General features: G+C 40.2%; 2 protein-coding genes across 3 annotated transcripts; both read left to right on the forward strand.

Moving 5' to 3' along the window:
* The first annotated feature begins 978 nt into the window (after positions 1-978).
* LOC132980499 (protein Smaug homolog 2) lies at positions 979-17,791 on the forward strand. Its single transcript, XM_061046662.1, has 13 exons — positions 979-1,283; positions 2,623-3,145; positions 3,293-3,763; positions 3,940-4,182; positions 4,318-4,427; positions 4,753-4,839; positions 6,238-6,529; positions 6,833-6,918; positions 7,924-8,039; positions 8,270-8,468; positions 8,808-8,934; positions 13,476-13,559; positions 14,905-17,791. Exons 2-13 carry the CDS (start codon positions 2,950-2,952, stop codon positions 14,931-14,933), a joined length of 2,040 nt encoding a protein of 679 aa, XP_060902645.1. The 5' UTR covers positions 979-1,283; positions 2,623-2,949; the 3' UTR covers positions 14,934-17,791.
* A 164-nt stretch (positions 17,792-17,955) lies between these two features.
* On the forward strand, positions 17,956-22,304 carry socs9 (suppressor of cytokine signaling 9). Of its 2 annotated transcripts, XM_061046664.1 has the most exons (3): positions 17,956-18,081; positions 19,886-21,038; positions 21,069-22,304. In XM_061046664.1, the coding sequence occupies exons 2-3, from the start codon at positions 20,053-20,055 to the stop codon at positions 21,736-21,738; spliced, it is 1,656 nt and encodes a 551-aa protein (XP_060902647.1). In that variant the 5' UTR covers positions 17,956-18,081; positions 19,886-20,052; the 3' UTR covers positions 21,739-22,304. The 2 variants fall into 2 exon arrangements, with proteins under 2 accessions (XP_060902647.1, XP_060902646.1); XM_061046663.1 differs by having other exon boundaries at positions 19,886-22,304.
* The last annotated feature ends 1,013 nt before the right edge of the window (positions 22,305-23,317 follow it).

The following is a 23,317-nucleotide window of genomic DNA, read 5'->3' on the forward strand; positions in this document are numbered from 1 at the left end:
CTGAAACTGGAGGGGCAGGTTGTTCTCTTGGTGAATACCTTACATCACATCAGGAAAACACCCGAAATTTGATTATTGTCGACAGACATGCTTTTAATGCATCAAGACCAACCTAAAGCAGTGGTCAATCTAATCTGGACATCCTGATAACTTAAAATCGGTTGGCTACTTATTATAGAAGATTCAAGATTGTGTTTATTTGTCAGTTTTTCCATGTATCTGAATACATAAAATTGTATTTATTTATTTTCAAGGCAGTTTCCTCAGCCCCAAGCAGTGTGACTGAAAAAAAAAAAACATATAGACACATAAAAATCTAGTAAGGAATAAAATCAGTTCTAAAAGTAGGGTAAACAACTACAATAAAAAATGCTTAAATAAAAAAAAAAAGACAGTAAGTAAAACAGGTAGCACAGTCATTCAGTTTGTGTCTAAAGTGTAGTGAATTTAAATGGCAAGTGCAGCTCAGGTCCACTGTGGACCTCTTTATATTATTTTCCTACAGTTGTGTCATTCAATGATAACGTATGTTATAATGTGGAAACAGAAGGCTACGTATAAGATAAGATAAGATAAGATAAGATAAGATAAGATAAAGATAAGATAAGATATACTTTATTCATCCCAGCAGGGAAATGTAGGTGTTCCAGCAGCCAGCATACATACAAACACACAACACAACACATATATACATACATATCCCACCCATACAAAAAAACATGAGCCCACAATGCAGTTTGATATATGATATATGCAACTCAGGCTAAAGTTTAAAAGTTTAAATGTATTCTGTCCTTACTTAAAGGGGAGTCGTTATAAAGTGCAATTGCAGTAGCAACATTATTACACCTTTAGGGAATTGCATCCATTACAACAGAGGAGCATTTCAGGGCGACGAGAATAAAAACCCTTCTGAACTAAATAAAAGGTGGGTGGAACAAAACGTATGACGTATGACGTAGTACCCACGTCTTACGTCAACTCAAAATCGAAGTAGATTTCTCCAGGCGTACTCTCTTCATTTTCTGCACTGCAATAAACATTTTGTACATACATTCTTTAACATAGTTTGGGGGCTTGTCGCCGCACAGGAATACAATTAAGGACACCTCGTACGGGATCGAAATCTACCTTCTTTCAGCTAAGCTTTCGTTATTGCATCTATTAGCAAAACTTGCTAGCTAAGAAGCTAGCGCTAGCACTTAGCTGTCCCTACCCTACCGTCGAGCTAGCTATGCAGTAGCACTTTAGCCTAACCCGCTACCCAGTGACAACTGACAAAGGTAAACAACAAACCTTTTGGCTTTTTTTTTTGTTGTTCAGCGCAACTCACTTAACTTCATCTAGACAACTAGCGACAGACTGTGTTTATTTTTAACCTCCCTGTTAGCAACGCAAAGATTGAAGTACGAAAGAGAAAAAAATGGGCAGCAACAGCGTCAACGAAAAAAACAATACAAATCCTGAATCCCCCTTTTCACCGGCTAGCGTTAGGCCGAGTGAGCTGCTGTTGTTGGGGTTAATTAAGCTTTACTCAGCAGTGAATAAGTCTAACGCTTTGTAAGACAGTCGTGTTGAAATTGATTCACTGTTTCGTAGCTTTTTACACGACCAAAAGTGGCGACATCTGTTGGACAAACCCTTGATACCGTCTCTGTGTAGATGGATTATATCTTAAGACTTATGATGAAACAGTCATAAGACAAGTGGGTTATCTGCTTTCGTTGTTGCTTATGTGTACAACGAATCGTGTATAAAACACAATAACTTTTAAACAGAGTGTAACAACACTTCTATACTGTGAGATCTCTCTCTCTCCATCTCTAAAGAGGCCTCAATGTGGTCAAGTGATTTTTTTTTTTGCTTGTTAAATGGAGGTGTTTAGCATCTTAATGCGTTTGTTTAGTTTTGAGTACTCCACATACTGTGTTTGGAGACTGTCACAGTATCCAGCTAACAGTAATCATTTGTGTAATATTAGGTTGAGTCAACTAAATAGTCATAACAGACCATTGAACAGACACTCATTTAATAACCAGACCTATAGAACAAACTATAACAGGTGGAAGTGTTGGTAGTGCACAGGTTTGTCACATCACTCTTGTTGCTTCGTGGCTTTCTTTGTGTTTTTACATTATCTAGCAGTTTAGTGCATTATTATTAGCTGCTGTAAATACAGGACATTCTTTTCATGTGAGCTTTATTTCAGTGTAAAACATTGGTTCCAGCGTACCTGAGCTCATACCCTTTGTTTAATGTTTTTGGCAAACCTTTAGTGAGTGACTTGCGCTATTTATAATTATGATATGAATGTAGTCATGCAAGCAGGATTGACTTGACTCCCTATGAAGGAAGACTGACCTTAAATAACACCCCTACAGTTTCAGTTATGACTTAGATTTTTATGATTGTATATATGATTTGTTTGGGTATCTATTTTTGTCCTCAAATACATGTATATAGTCAATTGTTTAAAATGTGAAAGGAACTAAAACTTAACAGTTTGTATCCTAATACCGTAATATTGCTATCAATTGCTTATCATAAAAGTTATTGATTTTTATTGTCGATGTATGATTATCTGATTTTTTTCTTTCCGTCTACTCTGTTTTTTGTTATTAGGTTGCGGATGATGTTTTACCTGAACATGCCGAAGTGAAAAAACAAATTTCTTGCTTGAGTCATTACTACATACAGTTGACACAATCTCTCAGCATCACTTCACGAGATATCTTCCTGACAATCCAAGCAGTACGTCTGTCTGCAGTTCCTCTTGGAGCTGAACCATGTGAGGGCCCCTCGGTCCAGTCTGAGGGGATCCCAGGACTGTTGCAAATACGACCCCGCTGTGCGGGGTTGGACTGATCCTGTCTGTGTCTGAGAGAGCAGTTGTTGCTGTACAACCTTCTTGTCCTATCATTCCTGGTCTCCTTAGCCAGGAGACACGCCATGATGTTCCGAGACCAGGTAGGTATCCTGACAGATTGGTTCAAGGGCTGGAATGAGTGTGAACAGACGGTGGCACTGTTGTCCCTCCTGAAGAGGGCTTCCCGCACCCAGGCTCGCTTCTTACACATCTGCCTTGAGCACTGGCTGGCAGACTGCACAGAAATCCACATCCTGGAAGCTGAGGCCAACAATGCAGGTAGGCGTAAATGACATGTAATTAAATATCTGATCATTCAACACTGCTATTTTGACATTCCTTTTAGTATAAAAGAGAAAGTCTATTAAATAAGAAAAATAACAATTTGGTAAATATTATTTTCTTTTGTAAACCTGTCTGCTTTAGCAATTGTCAGCCAGTGGCATCAGGAGCCAAAGGAGAAGGTTGTGTCCTTGCTGCTGTCCCATCTGCCTCTGCTGCAGCCACGCAACAGCGAGGCCAAATGTGAGTACATGAAGCTGCTGCAGAAGGTGTTGAGTCACACTATTGAGAGTAGCCTGTTTGTGGAAGAAAGCAGGCAGCTGCTGTCCTATGCGCTCATCCACCCTGCCACCACACTGGATGACCGCACCTCTCTGGCCATGTGGCTGAACCACCTGGAGGAGCACCTATCTAGTGGCTATGCACCGCGGGCCCCATCTAGCCCCTATCACCCACGCCAGGGCTCAGATGAATGGCCAAGCTCTGCTGAAGGTCTGGATCCTGGCCATGCCTGGCACGAAAAGTCCCCTTCATCCAGCACGTCTCCAGCCGGCCAGAACGGACACATGCCCTTCCCAGTCGGGATGTCCTCTCCCATCAACAGCAATAACACAGGTGATGTTTAGCATTATCATTAGGAGGAAAGGGGTGTATTTGACCACTGTGGCTATATTCCTCACACTGTACAACTGGTTTGCATTTCCAGAGGCCTTTTTAACATTATCTTCTTCTTTTATAGGATGAGCAATATAATTTTCTGTTCCTCATAAATCTGTTGTTTCCTACACCAGGTCTGGGTGGGCAGCTGCAGCCCAGCCCTCTGAAGAAGGTCATGTCTATCATTCCTTCCAGTCCCCAGGCTTGTGGCTCTGATTGGATTTGCCAGGATGACGCAGGGGGTCGGCAGAATTTCATTTCAACAGATCATGCACCCCTCTCCCCGCAGAGCAGCGTAGCATCCTCGGGTAGTGAGCAGACGGAAGACCAGGGCTCTAGTCGCAACACGTTCCAGGAGGACGGCAGTGGCATGAAAGGTCAGAGTTCATTTACTAACTGAGCCAATTGCATTCACAGCATTTGGCTCGGGTAAAAGGTGTGCTCTGCTGTGGCTATATAAGGCAAGATATGACAATAATTCTTTTTTGTTCCTCTGTGTGTATTTGTTCTAGATGTCCCCGCATGGTTGAAGAGTCTCCGCCTTCATAAATATGCATCACTCTTCTCCCAGATGACCTATGAGGAGATGATGATTCTCACAGAGCATCACCTGGAGTCACAGGTTTTTAAGCATCTCTTTTACACACACTGTGACTAGGCTTTGATTATTCCACCCTCCTTATCATTTGTGAATATTACTGTCCCCAAACCTTGATGATACATCAACTCTCAATGAGGCATGAAATTAAGCAACACACCCTACAGTTACATTGAGCCAGTCACACATACAAATAGTGTGATCCGGTGTCAGCCCCTTGGCTTTAATGAAACAAATGGTGATTAGCTTTGATATTTAGTAACTGTAGAAATTGCCAACTGTTCCCACAATAAATAACTGTCCTTTGTCTTGTGCAGTATTGTAACTTTCTATCTGTCCTTTCTCCCAGAACGTCACCAAAGGAGCACGGCATAAGATTGCCTTGAGTATCCAAAAGCTGAGAGAGAGGCAGTGTGTGCTCAAATCTTTAGAAAAGGTAATTCAGAGTTGTTAATGTTATTTTTCTCATTTCGCAGTTAGTTTAGTCTTTTTTTCACTCATACTTAGAAGTTGAGTTATACATTCTTGCTGTATGTCCATCATACCACGTTTTTACCCTTCATCTTAATTTTAATATTTCTGATGATAATGAAACCTGACCTATTTAAAAGCATTTGTTTTTTTAAAACAGCTTTATGAAAAATAATAATATTGTATACAAAGAAGATTCTTACAGGCACATGGAGAGAAATAGACACCCTATGACCTCACTTATCAGGTTATTTTTTCCCAGCTGGAACAATGGAGCACACTAAAAGACTGTTGCCATTGTCCTAAAACAAGCAAATATGAATGATGCAATTTTACAGAACTTATCCAAAAAATATGAACAAACCTTTTAATGGACATTCATTAAACTTAACTCAATTTTTTTCCTATAACTTAAACGTTTCTTCTGGTCTGCACGCACTTAAACTGGATACTGTCTTGAGCGTAATCAAATACATCATGGGAGATGGAAAAAACAGGTGATCATAATAATAATGCATTTTATTTTAGGGCACCTTTCATGACACTAGAGGTCACCTTAATAAGAGAGCAACAATTGAACTTCATGATATCATGATAGTCATCAAGTTTTGGGTCTTTCTCTCAGACAGACGACTTCTCATGGCCGTTTTCATTTTGAACCCCCACCCTGCAGCCACACTAGTACCAGCACAACTTTAGCCATTTTCTTTTTAGTAAGAAAACTTTTCTCCTATTGTAGTGTTCAGACCGATGCATAACTGTTTTTAATGTGGGATTCACCAATCCTGTAAGCATTAGTTTCAGTTGGAGGACGCTTCAGCCTCGTAGTGGTCACAGATGCGCCCAAAGCCCTCCAGTCTATAGCTCTTCAACAAGATGTTTTAAACCGCACAGCGAGACTTGTCCATTAGCCTACGGAGTCTGTGTTAGTGACAGATGCAACACTAACCTAGACAGAGTCAATCACAGCTGCTGTGTGGAAACTAGAAAAGGTCTGCCTGCCTGTGTGAGTGTTGTGTAACACTGGATCTTCATCAGTATTCTAAATGGTCAAAATGACAGATGGCCCCTCAAAATTTCTATCCTTGTTCCAAAAGTTTCATCAAAGCTGAAAATTATTTGGTTAACACGAACTCTGCTCCTCTTCATTGTGGACCTCTTGATTTTTATGTGGCACTTTCTTTTGTTCCATTGAGAAATACTTGTTGCACTTATTGGCGTAGAAACAAAGCATAGTCAGAATGGATTCTTTCTTTTCACCTAAGATATTTAAATTATGATATTTAAATTACAGCTTGTAAAACCATTTTCCCTCTCCCCCTCATAACATCACACTTCTCAACATCAAACCATCTCTTGACAGGATATTTTGGAAGGGGGAAACCTGCGTAACGCCCTCCAAGAGCTGCAGCAGATCATTATCACACCCATCAAGGCCTACAGCTCAATGAGTGTGATACAGACGGCCTCAGACACAGCCACCACCTCGGACGCAGCCACATCCCCGTCAGAAGCCGCAAAAACAGCAGCAGACAAAGAGCCAGGTTCAGAGGGCTTCCAGACTCACAACCCACCCCCCTGTGATGGAGACTCTTCAGTCACACCGATCTCAGATGGCGACATTGCTGGACAGTTCACCCGAGTCATGGGAAAAGGTAAGAGTAACTAAGAAGAGATTCCCTGATTGAAATAGGTTATGCTCTAAAGGACATTAACACACACAAAACTAACAGCTTACAGTAGATATACACCTGTTGTATTGTAATCCTTAAAAATACTATACATTTCATTGTTTTAAAATTGTATTTTTATAATACATTTCATTGTTTTACATTTTTTTTTATTATGTCTGTATTTATAAAAAAACAAAACAAAAAAAAAAACATACATTCTCCTCAGAATCTCCAGTTCTTTCAAGAAGACACATAACAAACCTTGGTATATTGTTTTTGTTTCAGTGTGCACCCAGCTGCTGGTTTCCAGACCAGATGAGGAAAATATCAGCTGTTACCTTCAGCTCATTGAGAAGTGTCTGACACATGAGGTGAGAGCCTTAACCCCCCCTGGAGATTGCAGTTCTGCAACAGCACCATTACAAAGCTCTGCTGTCATGACGCCATTGTACTTACACATTGCATCCGTTAATATTTCATATTAAATATAGTAAAATATTGGATGTCCCTGTGTGTGATGGCATGACGTGTGAACACACAGCTGGACTGGAGCTTCACATACAAACACTCAGACATGCACACACACACACACACACACACACACACACACACACACACACACACACACACACACACACACACACACACACACACACACACACACACACACACACACACACACACACACACACACACACACACGTTACACATCGTCGTGGTCTTCCCCCATTAAGCCTCTGTTCCTCCCCCTCCACATTACATGTTGCATGTGAGGCAAAACAGAGGCTTAAGTATCCCTTCAACGGGCAATCTGTAAGTGCTATTTAACAGTATTTAGCTGAAGGTATTTCATACATTTACATGTTTTATTTTTTATAAATAAACCTAATCGTAGTGTCACAACACATAACCTCATAATGATTGAATAATTTAAATGCAATATCGGCCATTTTACATGTATTGTTAATGAAGGGAGCTGCACGGTGGTGCAGAGGTTAGTGCTGTTGCTTCACAGCGAGGAGGATCATGGTTTGAATCCCCGTCGGACACGGCCTCTCTGTGTAGAGTTTGCATTTTCTCCCCTAGTGCGTTTGTTCTGTCACGGTAATCTGGCTTCCTCCCACAGTCCAACGACATGCTCATTAGGTTAATTGGTGACTCTACATTAATTGGACCCCCGCGACCCTGAGCGGGAAAAAGCTATAGATAAAGGATGGATGGATGGAAAAAGGAGAATCCATACTTTTTCTCCTGAAAGAAGCAATGCAGCTTGACCCTTTCGTAATCATAATTCCACGTGCATCTGCTGAACACCTTTTCATGCACTTTGAAAATTGGATGCCTCTTTTCTTCTTCTGCCTCGTCTCCTGTGTCAGGCTTTCACAGAAACCCACAAGAAAAGGTTGGTGTCCTGGAAGCAGCAGGTCCTCAAACTCCTCCGCCTGTTCCCTCGGAAAGCGATGCTGGACATGCCTGTGTATCGACAGAAAGGGTGAGACTACCTTTGATCTGCCTCTTTCGCGAGGGCGATGTCAAAACAGCTAAATGTTACACACTCCCGGCTTTCTTCCTAACTGTCTTATTTTTACTTTGATCCTCTTTACCTTCCCTTCTTCAGTGTCACTCTCTCTTTCTTGTTTAAATGAACAAACTATAGTTTCTCAACAGTAACAGTATGTGTTTTATTTTTTATTTTTTTTGTGTTGTTTTCTTTCTCTCCAGCTGGACCTATGGGTCCAACTCCCTTCCCACAGCAGGCTCTGTGAGTGGAGGTGTTGCGCGGCGGGGCACAAGGGCTTTCCAGATGACACCCCGTGGACTTCCAGCTGGGCGGATGGGTCTTCTAAGTCCTGGTGGAATCGGGGGAGCATCTCCAAGACACACACTCACCAGTCCTGCACTGGCTGGCCAGGGTAGACAGGTCAGTCCTGCTGTTATCGGAAGATTTAAAATTGATTATATTTATCAATCATTAAAGATGATTTGTCTCTGAAAGTATCTACCGATACATACCATTTTTTATACATGTGTTATGAATGGAAAACAAGTAAAAAATAAATAAATAAAATAAAACGGCACAATTTAAGCAGCATACCCTAGACGGAACAAATGGTTAGGCATCACAATTTGATATGAATTGATCCGTTTTCATAGCTTGAAGAGTTTCTGTTGACAGACTTAGCTGAAAGATAAGCAAACCGTGCTTTCCCCTCAGGATGAGTGGCATTTGCGTAATGAGAACTTGTGTTTCCCTTTGTAGAGCCTGTGGTTTGCCAACCCCGGGGGCAGTAACAGCATGCCAAGTCAGAGTCGCAGCTCTGTGCAGCGAACCCACTCACTCCCTGTCCACACTTCCCCACAAACCATGCTCATGTTCCAGCAGCAAGGTATTGTATGAGGTCAAGCCTCTTTTATTCTTCATGATTGTACTCACCAGCCTTCACATCTATCCTGTCTGTGTTCCAAAATCGGTCTTCTCTCTCTCAACGTTTTCAACGTTTCTCTTAATCAGAAATTCTTTCCATTTTAATTTAAAATACATGAATTTATACTAAACTGGGCATTGTCAATCGAAAAGAGATTTTATGGAAGTGGGCACTAACACCCTGTTAGTGGGTTTTGTGAGCAACATAAGCACCACAGTTTTTTTTATACCACTAAAAAAAAAAGAGAAAGACAGAGATGCCTCTTGGTCAGGCGCCAGAACAGTAAGCTGCTCTCCGTCTGTGCCAAGGACAATATAACAAGACAGCTTAGCGGCATGTTGTGGTAAACAATCTGTCACCTCTTACCATATACTTAACCTTTCAGTTGCCTGGTCTCCTGTGCCAGATGTCACACAGCAGCATTGCAAATTCATCCATGATGGTTCTGTCATTTTATAAAGAGAGTCATCATCATAATACATTTGCATAATAGAGCTTTCTGTGTTAAAGCCAAAAGTTGATAACTTCAACAGATGTATGAACCAAGCAGTGTTGTAGTTTTAGAATCAACAGCTTTGTCTCTTTCTAACAGCTTCATTCTAATGTTTCTGAGTTATATGGAAAAATACATTTTCTTTAAACCATTGGCCATAATAGAGGAGTTGATATACACAATGTTAAAGACACTCATATATATATATTGTATATTATGGTTTATTTGTTTATTTGACAGTGGCCATGCACAACACAACTGTTGAGCCTGTTAGCTATATACTCTAGCTATGTGGCGTGTGGCCTTTTCTTCCCCAAAACAATTCCAAACCCTTAGATACTTAGTAGCCTGTCAATAGCTGACATTTTACCGGGTTTAACTTAAAATACCTTCCTCACTGGCACAACACTATTATAGTTTGTTATTGCAATGTCATAGATGACCTGGAATCAGTTAATTTTGGGGGACTAATATATCTTAATGGTTAAGATTCTTGCATTGATGAGTGCACTTACCACAAGTGTTTAAAATGCTACATATTTTTACAAATTAATGCATAAATGGTGTTTATTTCATTTTAAATTTAAACCTTGACCTTCACAACACCATAGCTCAGTTAATAATGAGTCTCATTCTGTTTTATTTAAAAACCAAAACAGAATAAAGCTGATTACAGTACTTGGATAGTATTGCTGGCATGTTGCACCAGCTATGTACAGTATAAGTTCTGTCTTAAGTCGGTGGTATAAACTCCACACTAAGGGGCCGCAGTCTGTAGGGACTTGGGTTGGGAACTGGAGGGTTGCCGGTTCAAGTCCCGGCACGGAAATTTTTCTGGTAGCTGGAGAGGTGCCAGTCCACTTACTGAGCACTGCCGAGGTGCCCTTGAGCAAGGCACCAAACCCCAAAACTTCTCAGGAGCGCTCGCTGTGGGCAGCCCCCTCACTCTGACATCTCTCCATTAGTGCATGTCCATAGGATCCTGTTTGTTCATGTGTGTGTTAATGTTCATTAAACAGAGTGTAAAACCAAATTTCCCCTTGCAGGATTAATAAAGTAAAAATGTTGTAGGTTGCACCACAAAGACGCAAGTTTCATCTTAACTAGTAGAGGGTAACTTCCAAACTGACCAAAATATTGTGTCAGAAATTACAATTGCACATAATGTGACCAATCAGTGAAAAGCTATTTTCTTAATGCTTAATTTGTTACGCCGTTGTCTCACATGCCTAACTGTATCCAAAGAGGCTAACAGCTGAAAATACTTTCAGTTAACTGTCTTTAATCCACAAACAGCAACAAAAATGTATGGCACAAATGACAAAGCATTATGATTAGGTGTTACTTGAGCTTACTTCCTTGATCTACAGCTAGTGTGAAATATTAACAGTGACATTGAGTGGTGTCATTGCCATCTAAGACAAAAGGTGATTTAATGGAACTCTATACTGGGCCCTCATTTAAAACTAAATTGGGAGTACAAAACAGATTCATCATATATTTCTTCAGGATGTTATGTATGACGGAGAACACACTGCTGACACCACATCCTCCTCGTTATCCTGCCTTTCAAAATGATACACCAGGACAGATGTATTGACATAACAGAGGACTTTACACCTACTAGGAGTTAAGTGTAAGATTTAAGTTGTAACTAATTCAAACTAGGCTACTTTTGAACAATACATAGCTGGTGCCACCAAACTCTTAATGCTGTGACTGGTAGCTGTGGTTGAAGACAATGATGTAATCTAACCACTGAGGTGCCTCTGATAGGCTGACATTTGTTTATTGCACCTTTCTCTTACAGCCATGCTTCAGTTACTCAAACTGACACGTCTCACAATCCCACAACATGCTACCTCCACCTTGTCAGCTAGGTGTTGTTTGGGTTTAGGATCATTTTGTCCTTTGTGACTCCTTCATATTTACTTTTGGCAGTACAGAAGCAGACAGTAACCAATAGGTGTGACACGCAACACAATTCTATGGCCCGAATTTAATAGGGTATGTCGCTGCCATGTGGCAAACACACCAACTTTTTGACCATCTGGGTGCTCCTCTATGTAACTGCTCCCCCTCCAAATCCACAAAAAAAATAGAACAAGCCACCATTTTTCCTTAGTTTAATTCCATGATTGAGAATACACAAATTAAAAAAACCAAACTGTTAAAATAGACTTTTTAGAAGTTGTTTATTTTTAACCTTCCCTTCAAATTTGCTCCAAAAGAATCTTCCTCTGAAGTTAAACCCTATGTCACGTTTTCTTAGTTTAGTCTAACAGTCACTAATAATCAAAGAATGAAACATCATTTTTTTTGTGAAGAAATAAAACAATGTAAGGACTTCACTTGATGATCTGTGCTGGGTCGTTTTTACTCTATCAAAACATGTTACCTGATAAAGAGGAAACAAGAGTTTTAAAACGTTAAAACAAATTTAACTGGCCGTCTTTTCTGGCTACTTATAACTAAACTTTTGTGATTCAGAGTGAAGACATGTTGAGAGACAAAGTTGATCCTCAGCTGGTGATCACAGGTGTTGTTTTCAAACTTAGCCTCTCTCTCTTCTGAAGATAAGTGATGCATGTCTGCATCCTGAAACACCTAACACCTAAAATAAGAACACAACTCAAGTGTGTCTTAAGGGACCACCTGTGATCACATTCAGGTCTGTGTGCCATTCTTACGTAAGCTCTGTTCACCCATGATCATATCCATGGGTGGACAGAGCCCTACTGGGGAGGGGATCTTTTACCTCACCCACTCATATGCTGAGACAGACTACATTTACATCAGATAGCATCATGTCACACAGTGCAAATGTATTGTGCACCGAGGCTTGAGTCTAATCTTTTCTGGCTCTCTATTTATTTTAAGGAAATGTGTGAAAAGTCAAGTCAAATGTTATTTTCATAGCACAAAATCACAAGTCAAACATTTGCCTCTGAGGGCTTTCCTGTCTGTACCTCATACAACACCAACTTTTCTGAGACTCTTGAATCAGATAAGAAAAAAACTCCACCAACAAAAATCGAGAGAGAAAGAGATACCTCCCCCTTACACAGCAATTTGATAGTTTCCTTTTGTACAAAATATATTGACAGAAAGTCAGTTAGCACAAATCATGGATCAAAAAATGACAACTTGCCAAATTTGATTCAATCAGCTTGGTTCTGTTATGTCAAACATTCAATATATTTGATATAACATTTATAACTAAACACATAAAAGACATTCTCAGAAATTATTCAAATACTTACAGCAGTCCTACAAAATAAAAAAAGAATACAAATAAAATATTATATACGTTCTCTGTTTTGTAGTTTCAACTGTAATTTATTAAGCAGGCATGATGCCACTCCTCACACTATACAGTACAATCCAGGACACAAACAAAAGGGATCAGGTGATGAAACTGTTTCAAACGACTTTCACCTTCAGACATTTTATGAACATTCAAATCAAAGACGAACATACGCCGAAGGTCTGCAATACTGTTCCAATAAATTGCAAAACTGGATTTCTGCCCAAGTGTTGTCAGTGTGATTGGTAAAATCAAACATAAATGAAAGTGATAACAGACTTTCATAACGGTTTGTTGTAGGTTTAAAGCTGCCTCTACTTTCAACTCATTGATAAAAGCAAAAAGGTTCAACTATGTACTGCAAACTGCTTTGACTGTGTATCACAGTTGCTTGTAGTTTCTGCAGTATTTCTATGCTGTTTTTCAAAATAGCATTTTCAAAATATTTCACCTTTTTCTTTGTGTGTTTTGCCACTAACAGAACAAAATCACAAAATTAAGTACCAACCAGTTATTTACTGTAAATAATGTAAGTCAATTTCTCAACATTATATGAACGTTAAAAATGTTATTCTGCATAATTTTAAAGGAGAGTCAACAGCTGCATTTCTAAACATTGCGAGTATAAAAATCTGAATTGCAGTCCTGATGACATCTCTTGTTGTTCTTATGGTCTGAAACTGTTGGTCTCTGTTCCCTCAGAATGCCAAGTTCCAGGTGCCGACCTGGAGATCAACCCCACGCTGGAGTCACTGTGCCTCAGTATGACAGAGCATGCCTTAGGGGGTAAGTGTCCTCAACAGCCCTGTAATAAACAGACTCTGTCAAACAAATACCACCTAGTCAACAACAGCCCATAATATATTAAAACTATGCAAAGAGAGGAAGGATTTTTATTAACGGCTTGTTTCTCTCAGGAAAGAACGGCATAATAATGAGTTCATTCACACCTTCCTATAGGCAAACAGAGACCCAAGTCTGTAATGTTTATTATTCATATTTCATTAGTCACATTTGTATGTTAATATTTAATAACATCTAAATGATACAATAGGCAGTTTCCTCTTGAGGAGCAAAAAACAAACAAACACACTGAATCATACTGTGTGCTTGAATGACAACATTAGCATCATAATGTCGAGTTTGAAGCTCAGTGGCTGTGTATAATTTTGCTGTGTTCCAAGAACAGTGTGATTGTGATTATCATAATTTTTTAGTGAGTAAGGCCCTGTGTCCACCTAGCGGTTTTTTTTTTCAATTGTTTTCAATGAGGAAGAGAGCGTTCACAGCAGAAAGCAGCCTCCTGGAGAGAAAGAACAGCACTCAGCATCTTTGTCCCAGCGCCTTTTTTGTGCAGCCGCTTTCGAGCGCTCAAGTTGAAAATCTTCCAACTTTTCAGAAAGGCGCTGTTGACGTTGCCTGCGCTCTTTTCCTAATGTATGATATTCCCTGAAGTTTTGCCGCCTGTGAATTGTGTGTTTTACCCACATCCTCTTTGTGTCTGATCCGGAAATAAACGATCTAAAATAAAAAAGCATACAGTAAAAAGTAACTGAGCTGTATCAGTCACACAGCAGCCGTTATCAACAGAGTGTTGTCATAGAGACAGGATGAACGTGCAGCACTTTCCTTCTCAACGCTTCATGCAAGCACTCCCGAGTGCACAGACAGCACTTTTCTGCTCACAAAATTGGCTGGGTAGACACAGGGCCTAGGATGTACATAAGATCATTGAACTAGTTTCAGAAGGTTTTCCTATTAAGAATTCATTATTTACAAAGAAATCCCATTAAAATCCACCTCACTGTTGTGCACACATACAACCATGGTAGATTAATTTATACAGATTTTGGAGGTAGTATCAACAATTAGAACATTACAACACTTTCCTCCATCAGTAAGTTCAGATCAAAGATATGCTTTGCTCAATGGCCGGCACTCTATAAGAAGGCATGAAAACAATAAAAAATGAATGTAGAAAATATGTGGACACAAAAAGGGCGTCAATAACCTGTTGTACTGTGGGAAAAGAGAAAAAGCAACTCCCCTTTAAGGATGAAATGTGAACGGTCTAGTGTATTTTATGTCTGTTAATGTGTCGAAACATATTTATTTCAAATCTCCTCCTCAGATGGAACAGACCGGACATCAACAATATGAAAAATGAAAAGAAGAAAATGAGAAACACCCTTCAGTTGAGGCCTGTCAAGTTCCTCGTCACCCAGCACAAAGATATACGTATGCTTAAGAAAACCAGGCAAAGCAGTCACTACAAAATGACAAAAAAAACTGTGTATATGTTCTCTAATATTTTTGTACTTTATTATATACAACTAAGTTTATTAAAAAAAATGGAATACAGAAGATTATTATATTGCAGGGCAGAGAAGACAAAAAGCTAACTGCTCCATGTCACATGCAGGACTGTGACATGATGTGCAGAGGCTCAGTTTGCCGTGGTCTGAGAGAAAAACGGTGGATTGGTGCTGTCTTTAAGAGGTTCTGCCTTGTTAGTTACTCTTCTTTTCCTCCTGCCTCGGAGAAAGGCTTCCTCCCACAGCATACTGACAGTCACAGCCCCCTGCAACCATTGTGGGTAGACTCAGACTATTTCCAGGCAGAAGTAAGGCACTTTCATTAAATTATCTCTGTTATTAGCTATCAAACTGTAATTGGCCCCGAGGTGAACTCACTAAGTTTCCTCTTGAAGACAGCTGTGGATATACTGATAGCCATACACTCTTCTAGCCGCTCAAATTGTTCCACTAGAGAGGGCTTGTGTTGGTTGAAACTTAGAAAGCTTTCCTCTGTTCTTTTTTTATTCTCTCTAGAGAACATTTTTTAGAGGCAAAGAGGTCCAAAAGGATTTAGGAAAAGCTTGTAATCCAACCAAACCCCTTGTCTCGGTTGGTTTCCCAGAACACATAATCAAAGTAGAAGCAACTGTCCTCCAAACTTCTACAAAGCCAAAGAGAAGAGTTGTGCTATTGTTATTTTGAGATGGATATTTGCAGTGAAATGCAACAGAATGGTATGATATTTTTAAAGAACAGCAGTTCAAAGAATTTATGCCAGCTGCAATTTGTCTCTGTTATTTTATACCCAACTACATAAATGATGATGAATCTCATTTTGTGCCGAGGAATCCCCTGAGGGGTAAATAAGGGCTGTTGGGGTTTGTACTGTGCAAGAGCTGATTTGATACCGAATTGATAAAAGCGAGGAGGGGCCAGTGTTTTCAATTTACACTCTAATGCTGGGTGAGAAAACTAAATGAAACCCATCTCAGCCCTCTGGCCCCCTGATGATTGGCTCTGGAAAATGAAGCTTGATCCTGTTATAAATAATCTGGAGCGCAGCGGCAAGCCCTCACAATGCCCTTTCTTCTCGAATGGCCAACTTGACGATTTGATGAATCATGATTTTCAAGGTGCTTAACAATGTCCATATTTTTCTGTTTGTGTCTCAATGTGTTTCAGTCTCCGAACCCTAACATTATCATGTGGTATCAGTGTTTAATCCAAAACTGTCTTACACAGCCTCTGCCTTCGAATGTGGCAGAGCGGAGGTGCATGTATGTGAAATATGGTCTTAACTTTTGGATCACTTTTGGTTGCATCATAAGGCAGGGATAACCATTCACATTTTATTTCAGCAGAGCCATAGGAAGTCTGTTTCGTAAAGATGGTTATTTACAGATATCTTTTCCAATTGTATTTTTTACTCTCCCTTGATATTGATAACTTATGCTTATTTTCTATAATCGCATGTTTTTGCCACACTAATACAGCACTGTTGTAGATAGGGGACATGGTGGTTGATGGTGCCCAGAGTCACCAACAGCCAGAGAGAAGAAAAAAAATCTTGCAACTCATGTTGTATGTTTATATCGCCTAAATGTCACTGTTTACATCTCTCTGGGATAATGCCCATTTCATGTTATGTGATGTCATGAATTCTTAATTATCTCACTATATAACACATTGGACAACTGACGCCTTCTCGCACATGAGCTGGCTGGGTAGAGCCTGAATACAAAAGCCTTCTACCCCCTGTGGTTAACTGTATGAGGCATGTAACGCCTGCTTTTCTAGTCATGCAGCGAAAAGAGAGAATAGCTTCCCTGGCCTTGTGATTGAACCATTAGCTGTCATGTCCTGATAAACTGTTCATGTGGTGCCTGAAATGCACAGCTCCAGCATCCTCAATATGCCGAATTAAATGTCTTCAGTAGTATTCTAGTCATGGATTTCTTCAGAGCAGGCTCTTGGATAGATCTGACTTACTAAATGCATCACACTTATGCCCAAAAAGGACTTCTGTGAGTTAACAATGCTGACAACGTTAAGACTTGGCTTTATTTTTCACTGTTCACTACTGTATATCAATTGTGTTATGTTACAAATGGCTCAGATTATCCTTTTCATAGCCTCTGTAGCTTCGGACAGCCTTTGTATTTCACAGCATATAGACACGAAGGTACAGTGCGGAAAGTTTCTGCAAGTGTCTGTGCATAAAGAAGATGCAGCAGGGGGTGACAACGCTTATCTGAGCCACAATTTCTGATTATGAGTAAACTGAACACTAATAACAGGCCAAGGAATATGTTTACTCCATGTTTACATTCCAGTGATGCATGAAATGAGTTGGGGGGAATGCACTTCATAAGTTCAGCCTTGTGCATTTTCACATAGCAAGCATCCACTAGGAGGTACAGAGCCTGTGTCAAATGGAGACTTCTACCAAGTGGTCCCGAGATCATGTCATTGACCCTGCCAGGCTTTATTTTTTTGAATCAATGCAGCCAACTGCAGGCTACATTGCATATATTTCTCTTGTACAATTTCTATTTAATTCTGATGAATCCCCTGACATTTTCTAATATTTTATGAAACTTTTGCATCCCATGCTTTCTCTGTACTTTTTTACTGTCACTCATACGTGTGAATGGTCTGAAGTGTGCAGCATTCGTCCATTGACGGTCCCAATAAAAGAGGTTCAGTTCTTTTGCAATTTCACTTGTGGTCTGTGTTTGTGTCTGTTTTCTTTGTTACACATTATAAGTTTTATCAGCTATACTACTCAACTGTCATGTGCGTTTCATCCATCGTATTTTCCCCTGTTACTGACATCCTTCATTTGCCGATGTTTCCGGAGAAATGACTCAATAACTTTTACTTCCGGGTTGTTTTTAGCAGTTCATCTATTGAGCTAATGTGAGCTAGCCACCTTTTTTTGTTACCGTCATTAGTTTGTTTAAGGAGAAAAGATCGCTCTTTCGTCTGGAAACTTAACAACAACTGCGCAGGTATGTTTATGTTTTCTATCATAGTTGCGAGAACCACATTTAAGATGTCCTAAAATAGAATTTAACCTTTACTCCTACAGTAAAATAATGCCCAAGTTAGCATATAGCTAGCTGCCCTGCTAACGTAGCCTACCAACCATAAACAGCTGCTTGCTAACGATTTTAGCTGGGGAGCTAAGTATAATATTTTCGCCTGATACCTTACATTAAATGGTCGGTATGTCTTGTGTAGTCGATATATTTCAAGGTTTTGCTTCTGTTCAGTAACACTGAAACTGTTATGGGGAAAAAAGTTAAGATATTTCTTTTTTTTGGTCGATTATATTTGACGTGATTATGGAGTGGAAAGAGACACATCCCTTATCTAGTTTAGGTTTGTTGTTGTCTCAAAAATCTTGGTTTTATTATGAAAACTTGTGCTTTTCGGTGCTTTAGTTGCCTGCCAATGTGTTTTTTTTTTTGTCAAAATCACAAGTTGTCTCTGCTTTCTGGGAACTCATTTAGTTGTAGATCTACTTTAATAACAGAAAAGTTGTAAAAATTACCTCAAATTTTAAGGAATCTTAGCAGAGAGCTTATAGCAAAGTTAATGTTACGTTCAAAGGGCGCATATGGTTTAAACACTTCAAATATGACGTGATTTGCAACAACTCTTGTTAGTTTAGTGTTTTGAAAGTTGGCAGAATAAAGTCAATTAAAATAAATAAAAGCTTAAATAAAAGTTTCCTCTTTTCTCAAAGCTAGATGCCACAGTACCATCACCATGAGGTGTTTCTCTTATGTTACAAATAAACTACTGATGTGTTTTACCTAATCTTAATTTATTTTAAGTCGAAATGTCTAGCATTGGCAAAGGCTGTAAGTGTAACAGCATAAAATCCAGTTAAAGAAACAGCCTCATGATTACCCACTGAGAAAATCAATCAGCAACAACGTTATTAAACATTCATCATTTGATGTGTTACAGCAAAAGTATTTATAGCTTTTTTTTCGTCTCCATAAAGGTGGTTCATGACATTCAGTTTTGGTTGAACATTTTCTAAAATGTGTGGATTTCAAAGCTACAACTGACAAAGCTGTTTTTTGTTTTGTTTGATGTTCTTTTTTTCTTGTATTATTTTCTTGATGAGAACACAGAGTCAATATTGTAAATTCAGTATGGAATTGTAATTGCATAATAATAATAATAATACTAATATTAATGATAATCTAAAAGTCTGGATCTGAAAGAGACACCCCCCTGCTTTGAAGCCTGGCTTACAGAATTCTTTAGTACCCACTTGGAGAAAATCCAATATGAGACGTTAGGGAAAACAACTAGGTTTAACCAGATATGGCTACCCTTCCTTGACTACGTCACAGTTTTGAGAGATATGACAACTCAATAACCTTCAATTCAGTTAAACATTTGTTTTCATATATTCTTCAAACACACATTATATTCGTGGAAAGGGATAACAATATGAACTTGTCAATTAGAGAACACCACCAATTCTTTTTTGTCTTTTTGTGTGTATTTTCCCCCCTTGCATGAGTAGGGAGAGGCGGGGAAGGACGGTAGTGTTCAACCATTTAAATGTTGTGTCTCTTCAGAAAAAAGCTATATATATATATATATATATATATATATATATATATATAAAGTAAACAAATATCAATTTATAATCTATCAAGTTAAGATGATGAAAAATTAGTTCACATATTGTATCAGTTTTGTAACTGAGTGTGTATCTCTTGTAATATGGTAATATTTTGCCTCAAATGTTAATAACAGGCTTAATAATACTTTCATTTTGTTTTGCAGGTTTGTTTTAAAGCTCTGAGTCAATAATGCAGGAACACTGACTATGACGTCTGACACGAAGGATGTGGATGGGTATGTTCCTGCCAGAAGATAACTGCAATTACAAGTCATCCCTTGGAAATTCCCTTGAGTGGCAAATATTTTGCCGGTTCACCACTTAATCCACCATGTCATTAATAAAGGACTCAGGGAGCCGAGGGAAAGATCGAGAAAGGGGGGCCCGGCCAAAGGTGAGACAGAGCCGGTCAGAGGAGAGACGTGATGCTGGCAGTGGAAGGAAAGGTGGAAAGGGGAAGAAGAAAGGCCTCACTTCCCACGAACCAGTGGCCGAGAGGCCTGTCAGTGATGGGTTTGAGTATGGAGAGCTGTTGAGTGACCTTGAGAGCAGGGATCAAACGTCCTCCTCTCCTGTGAGGGAGAACTGGAGATGGCAGGGTTTGGAAGTTGCAGCCTCATTACTCGGACAAGAGCGGGTAACAGCAAGGCCAGGACCTGTTAGCTCTGCTGCAGACTCGCCGGCCCCCAGTGAAGGTGAGGGAAGAGGGTCAAGCAGCAGTCGCACTCTCCGTCAAAAAATCCAGGATGCCATGGGTCAGTGTTTCCCAATAAAATCCCACAGTGCGACGGCACCCGCACAACCTCCACAAGCTCTTTCATCGTCAACTATCTGTGCCTCCTCCAAGCGTAAAATCCATCTTAGTGAGTTGATGTTGGACGACTGCCCTTTCCCTGTAGGGTCAGAGCTGGCTCAGAAGTGGTATCTCATTAAGCAACACACAGCCCCAATCACCCAGCCCCCTATGCTCGATTCTGTAGTAGTGTGCAGTGCTCCTTCTCCAGCCATGGCCACTGTGGTGGAGGATGTAGATGACAGGTTGCGAGAGCGCAGGCGCATCAGCATTGAACAAGGTGTTGAGCCACCACCCAATGCAGAGATTCACACGTTTGAGGTGACTGCACAAATAAACCCTCTCTATAAGCATGGCCCTAAGCTGGCACATGGTATGAATGAGTTAGCTGGGGCTGACAGAGCATCTGCTCATCAACAACAGCAGCTTCTCCTCCAAAGACAGCAGCAGCACCAGCTCCTACTACAGAGTTGTTTGGATACTCTGGATGAGGTGGTGGCCACAGCCTCTGCCTCTGCCTCTGCCTCTGCCTCTGCCTCTGCTTCTGCTTCTGCCTCTGCCTCTGCCTCTGCCTCTGTCCACACCTGTGATACTATTTCTGACCCTCTGGTTGACCCAGAGGTTACAGCGACCAGCATGCCTTCTAGAGCCATACTTCCTCAGACGGAGAATGAAAAATCTCCCGACGGCTACCGCATCCACACCCAGATCGATTACATTCATTGTTTAGTTCCAGACCTGCTGCAGATCACCAACCTCCCGTGTTACTGGGGGGTCATGGATCGTTACGAGGCTGAGACACTGCTGGAGGGAAAACCGGAAGGCACTTTCCTTCTGCGCGACTCTGCCCAGGAAGACTACCTTTTCTCCGTTAGCTTCCGCCGCTACGGCCGCTCACTACACGCTCGCATCGAACAGTGGAACCACAACTTTAGCTTTGACGTGCATGACCCCAGTGTCTTCCATGCTCCTACAGTTACAGGATTGCTGGAGCACTACAAGGACCCTAACTCCTGCATGTTCTTTGAGCCGCTGCTGTCCAACCCCATCCACCGCACACAGCCTTTCACCCTCCAACACATCTGCAGAGCGGCCATAAGCAGCTCCACAACCTACGATGGCATTAACATGCTCCCCATTCCAAATGCTTTGAAAAAGCACCTGAAAGAATACCACTACAAGCAGAGAGTACGAGTACGGCGAATGGACACCTGGTGGGAATGACGAACATCAAAGAAATATAGACTAAAAGAAAAGACTAAATACATATACAGCGCTCCCTGAAGTGAACACTTAGACATGTTATTCATTCTTATCTGGCTGACACTAACCTACACTGCACTGTTCTTATTTATTTAATTCTTGCTGTATCTGTTTAACAATTGTACTACACTCCAATGATGTGACACCATGTAATTTCACTTACCTTGTACACTAAAAGTTTTTTAAGCTCAAATTAAACAAACTTATCTAGATCTTTTTGTGTGCACAGAATCACCCTCACACATCAACTGCGTGCTCAAGTGTGACTCAATCAGCTTCATTATCTGTCGATGGGGTAAAGAGTCCCAGCTTGAATCGAGATGATTATAATAGAGTTGTTCATCAGTCACGTGCTGAGAAGGTGGAACACATACTGACAATGTTTTTCGTCTTGTTACTGAGGTGTGGAAGTGCTGCACGTCTGCAGTATTAATCATACTTTCTTGCACTGAGCCAGAGTTGATTACAACGGGTGAGAGGTCGGTGCAGATGCTACCTGTTCTTATTAATAAAAAAAGGAGAAGGCTTCCACTGGTATAGAAACTGTATTTTTCACACGTTGAAGTAGTGATTACATGTGCACCTAAGATTGTTGCGGTTTAAAAATTGGATGTCTAGTGCTCAGATTCTACATCATTCAGCTGCTTTGTTTTTCCCTTTCATCAATCTGTAGTTTCACCTGTGAGAGTAACATGCATGCAGTCACTACCAGTGGTAAGTATTCGGTAGTTTTGATTTAAAGGATCAGATGTGACTCTTGTCAGCAGCAGGTGAAGAAGCTGTGTCACCAAAATGCAAATGATGAATACAGAACATTTATAGACCCCAAATATCTGTTGTGCTGTCCATTTCAAAATGTAGTCCCTTCCACTGTGAAGGTTTTAATTGGGTTCTTGGCGTGTAATTGTGATGGATAGACCGACATCCTTAAAGAAATGTTCTTTTTGCTGTGCTACTTGCAGTGCATATTTTAAAGCGGTTGGGTGTCTACACACTAATCGATTCAAGCGGTTCAATAACAAAATTACCACAGTGAGTAATGCTGATGACTCTTAATTGGCACAAAGAATCAGAGAAGAGGGAATATATTTTGAGCCTTTTTCTACAGCTTGATATTAATTCAGTCACAGACAAAATCTACAAGCTCTTAATAGCTCTCCTAAGAGGAATCATTCCTGAGATAACACCCAAAGAAACCATGTTACCATTTCAGTTTTTTTCCTCACCTGCCGCTGTGGCAGGTGACTGAACATTTCAATAATCCCCTCTTATTTGGAGGCTGACACTTTTTAAGATTAAGAAATGTTTACACTGAGTCAGTCGTACTTGACCGTACCTGATGTGGGATATATCATGTAGCCTTAATCCCTGACATTTCCTAAATGAAGAAATGCTTCATAAAACTAATATATATTTATATAAGAAAAACATATCTGCCGTGCTGGCAGGTAAACTGGAGATCTCACCTGGCACAATCAATATTCACACTGTACTTGGCAGAAGGCAGCTAGTCATGTTGTTGAGACTCATTACAGCATCT

Source organism: Labrus mixtus, chromosome 9, assembly GCF_963584025.1.
Source record: "Labrus mixtus chromosome 9, fLabMix1.1, whole genome shotgun sequence".
NCBI lineage: Eukaryota > Metazoa > Chordata > Actinopteri > Labriformes > Labridae > Labrus > Labrus mixtus.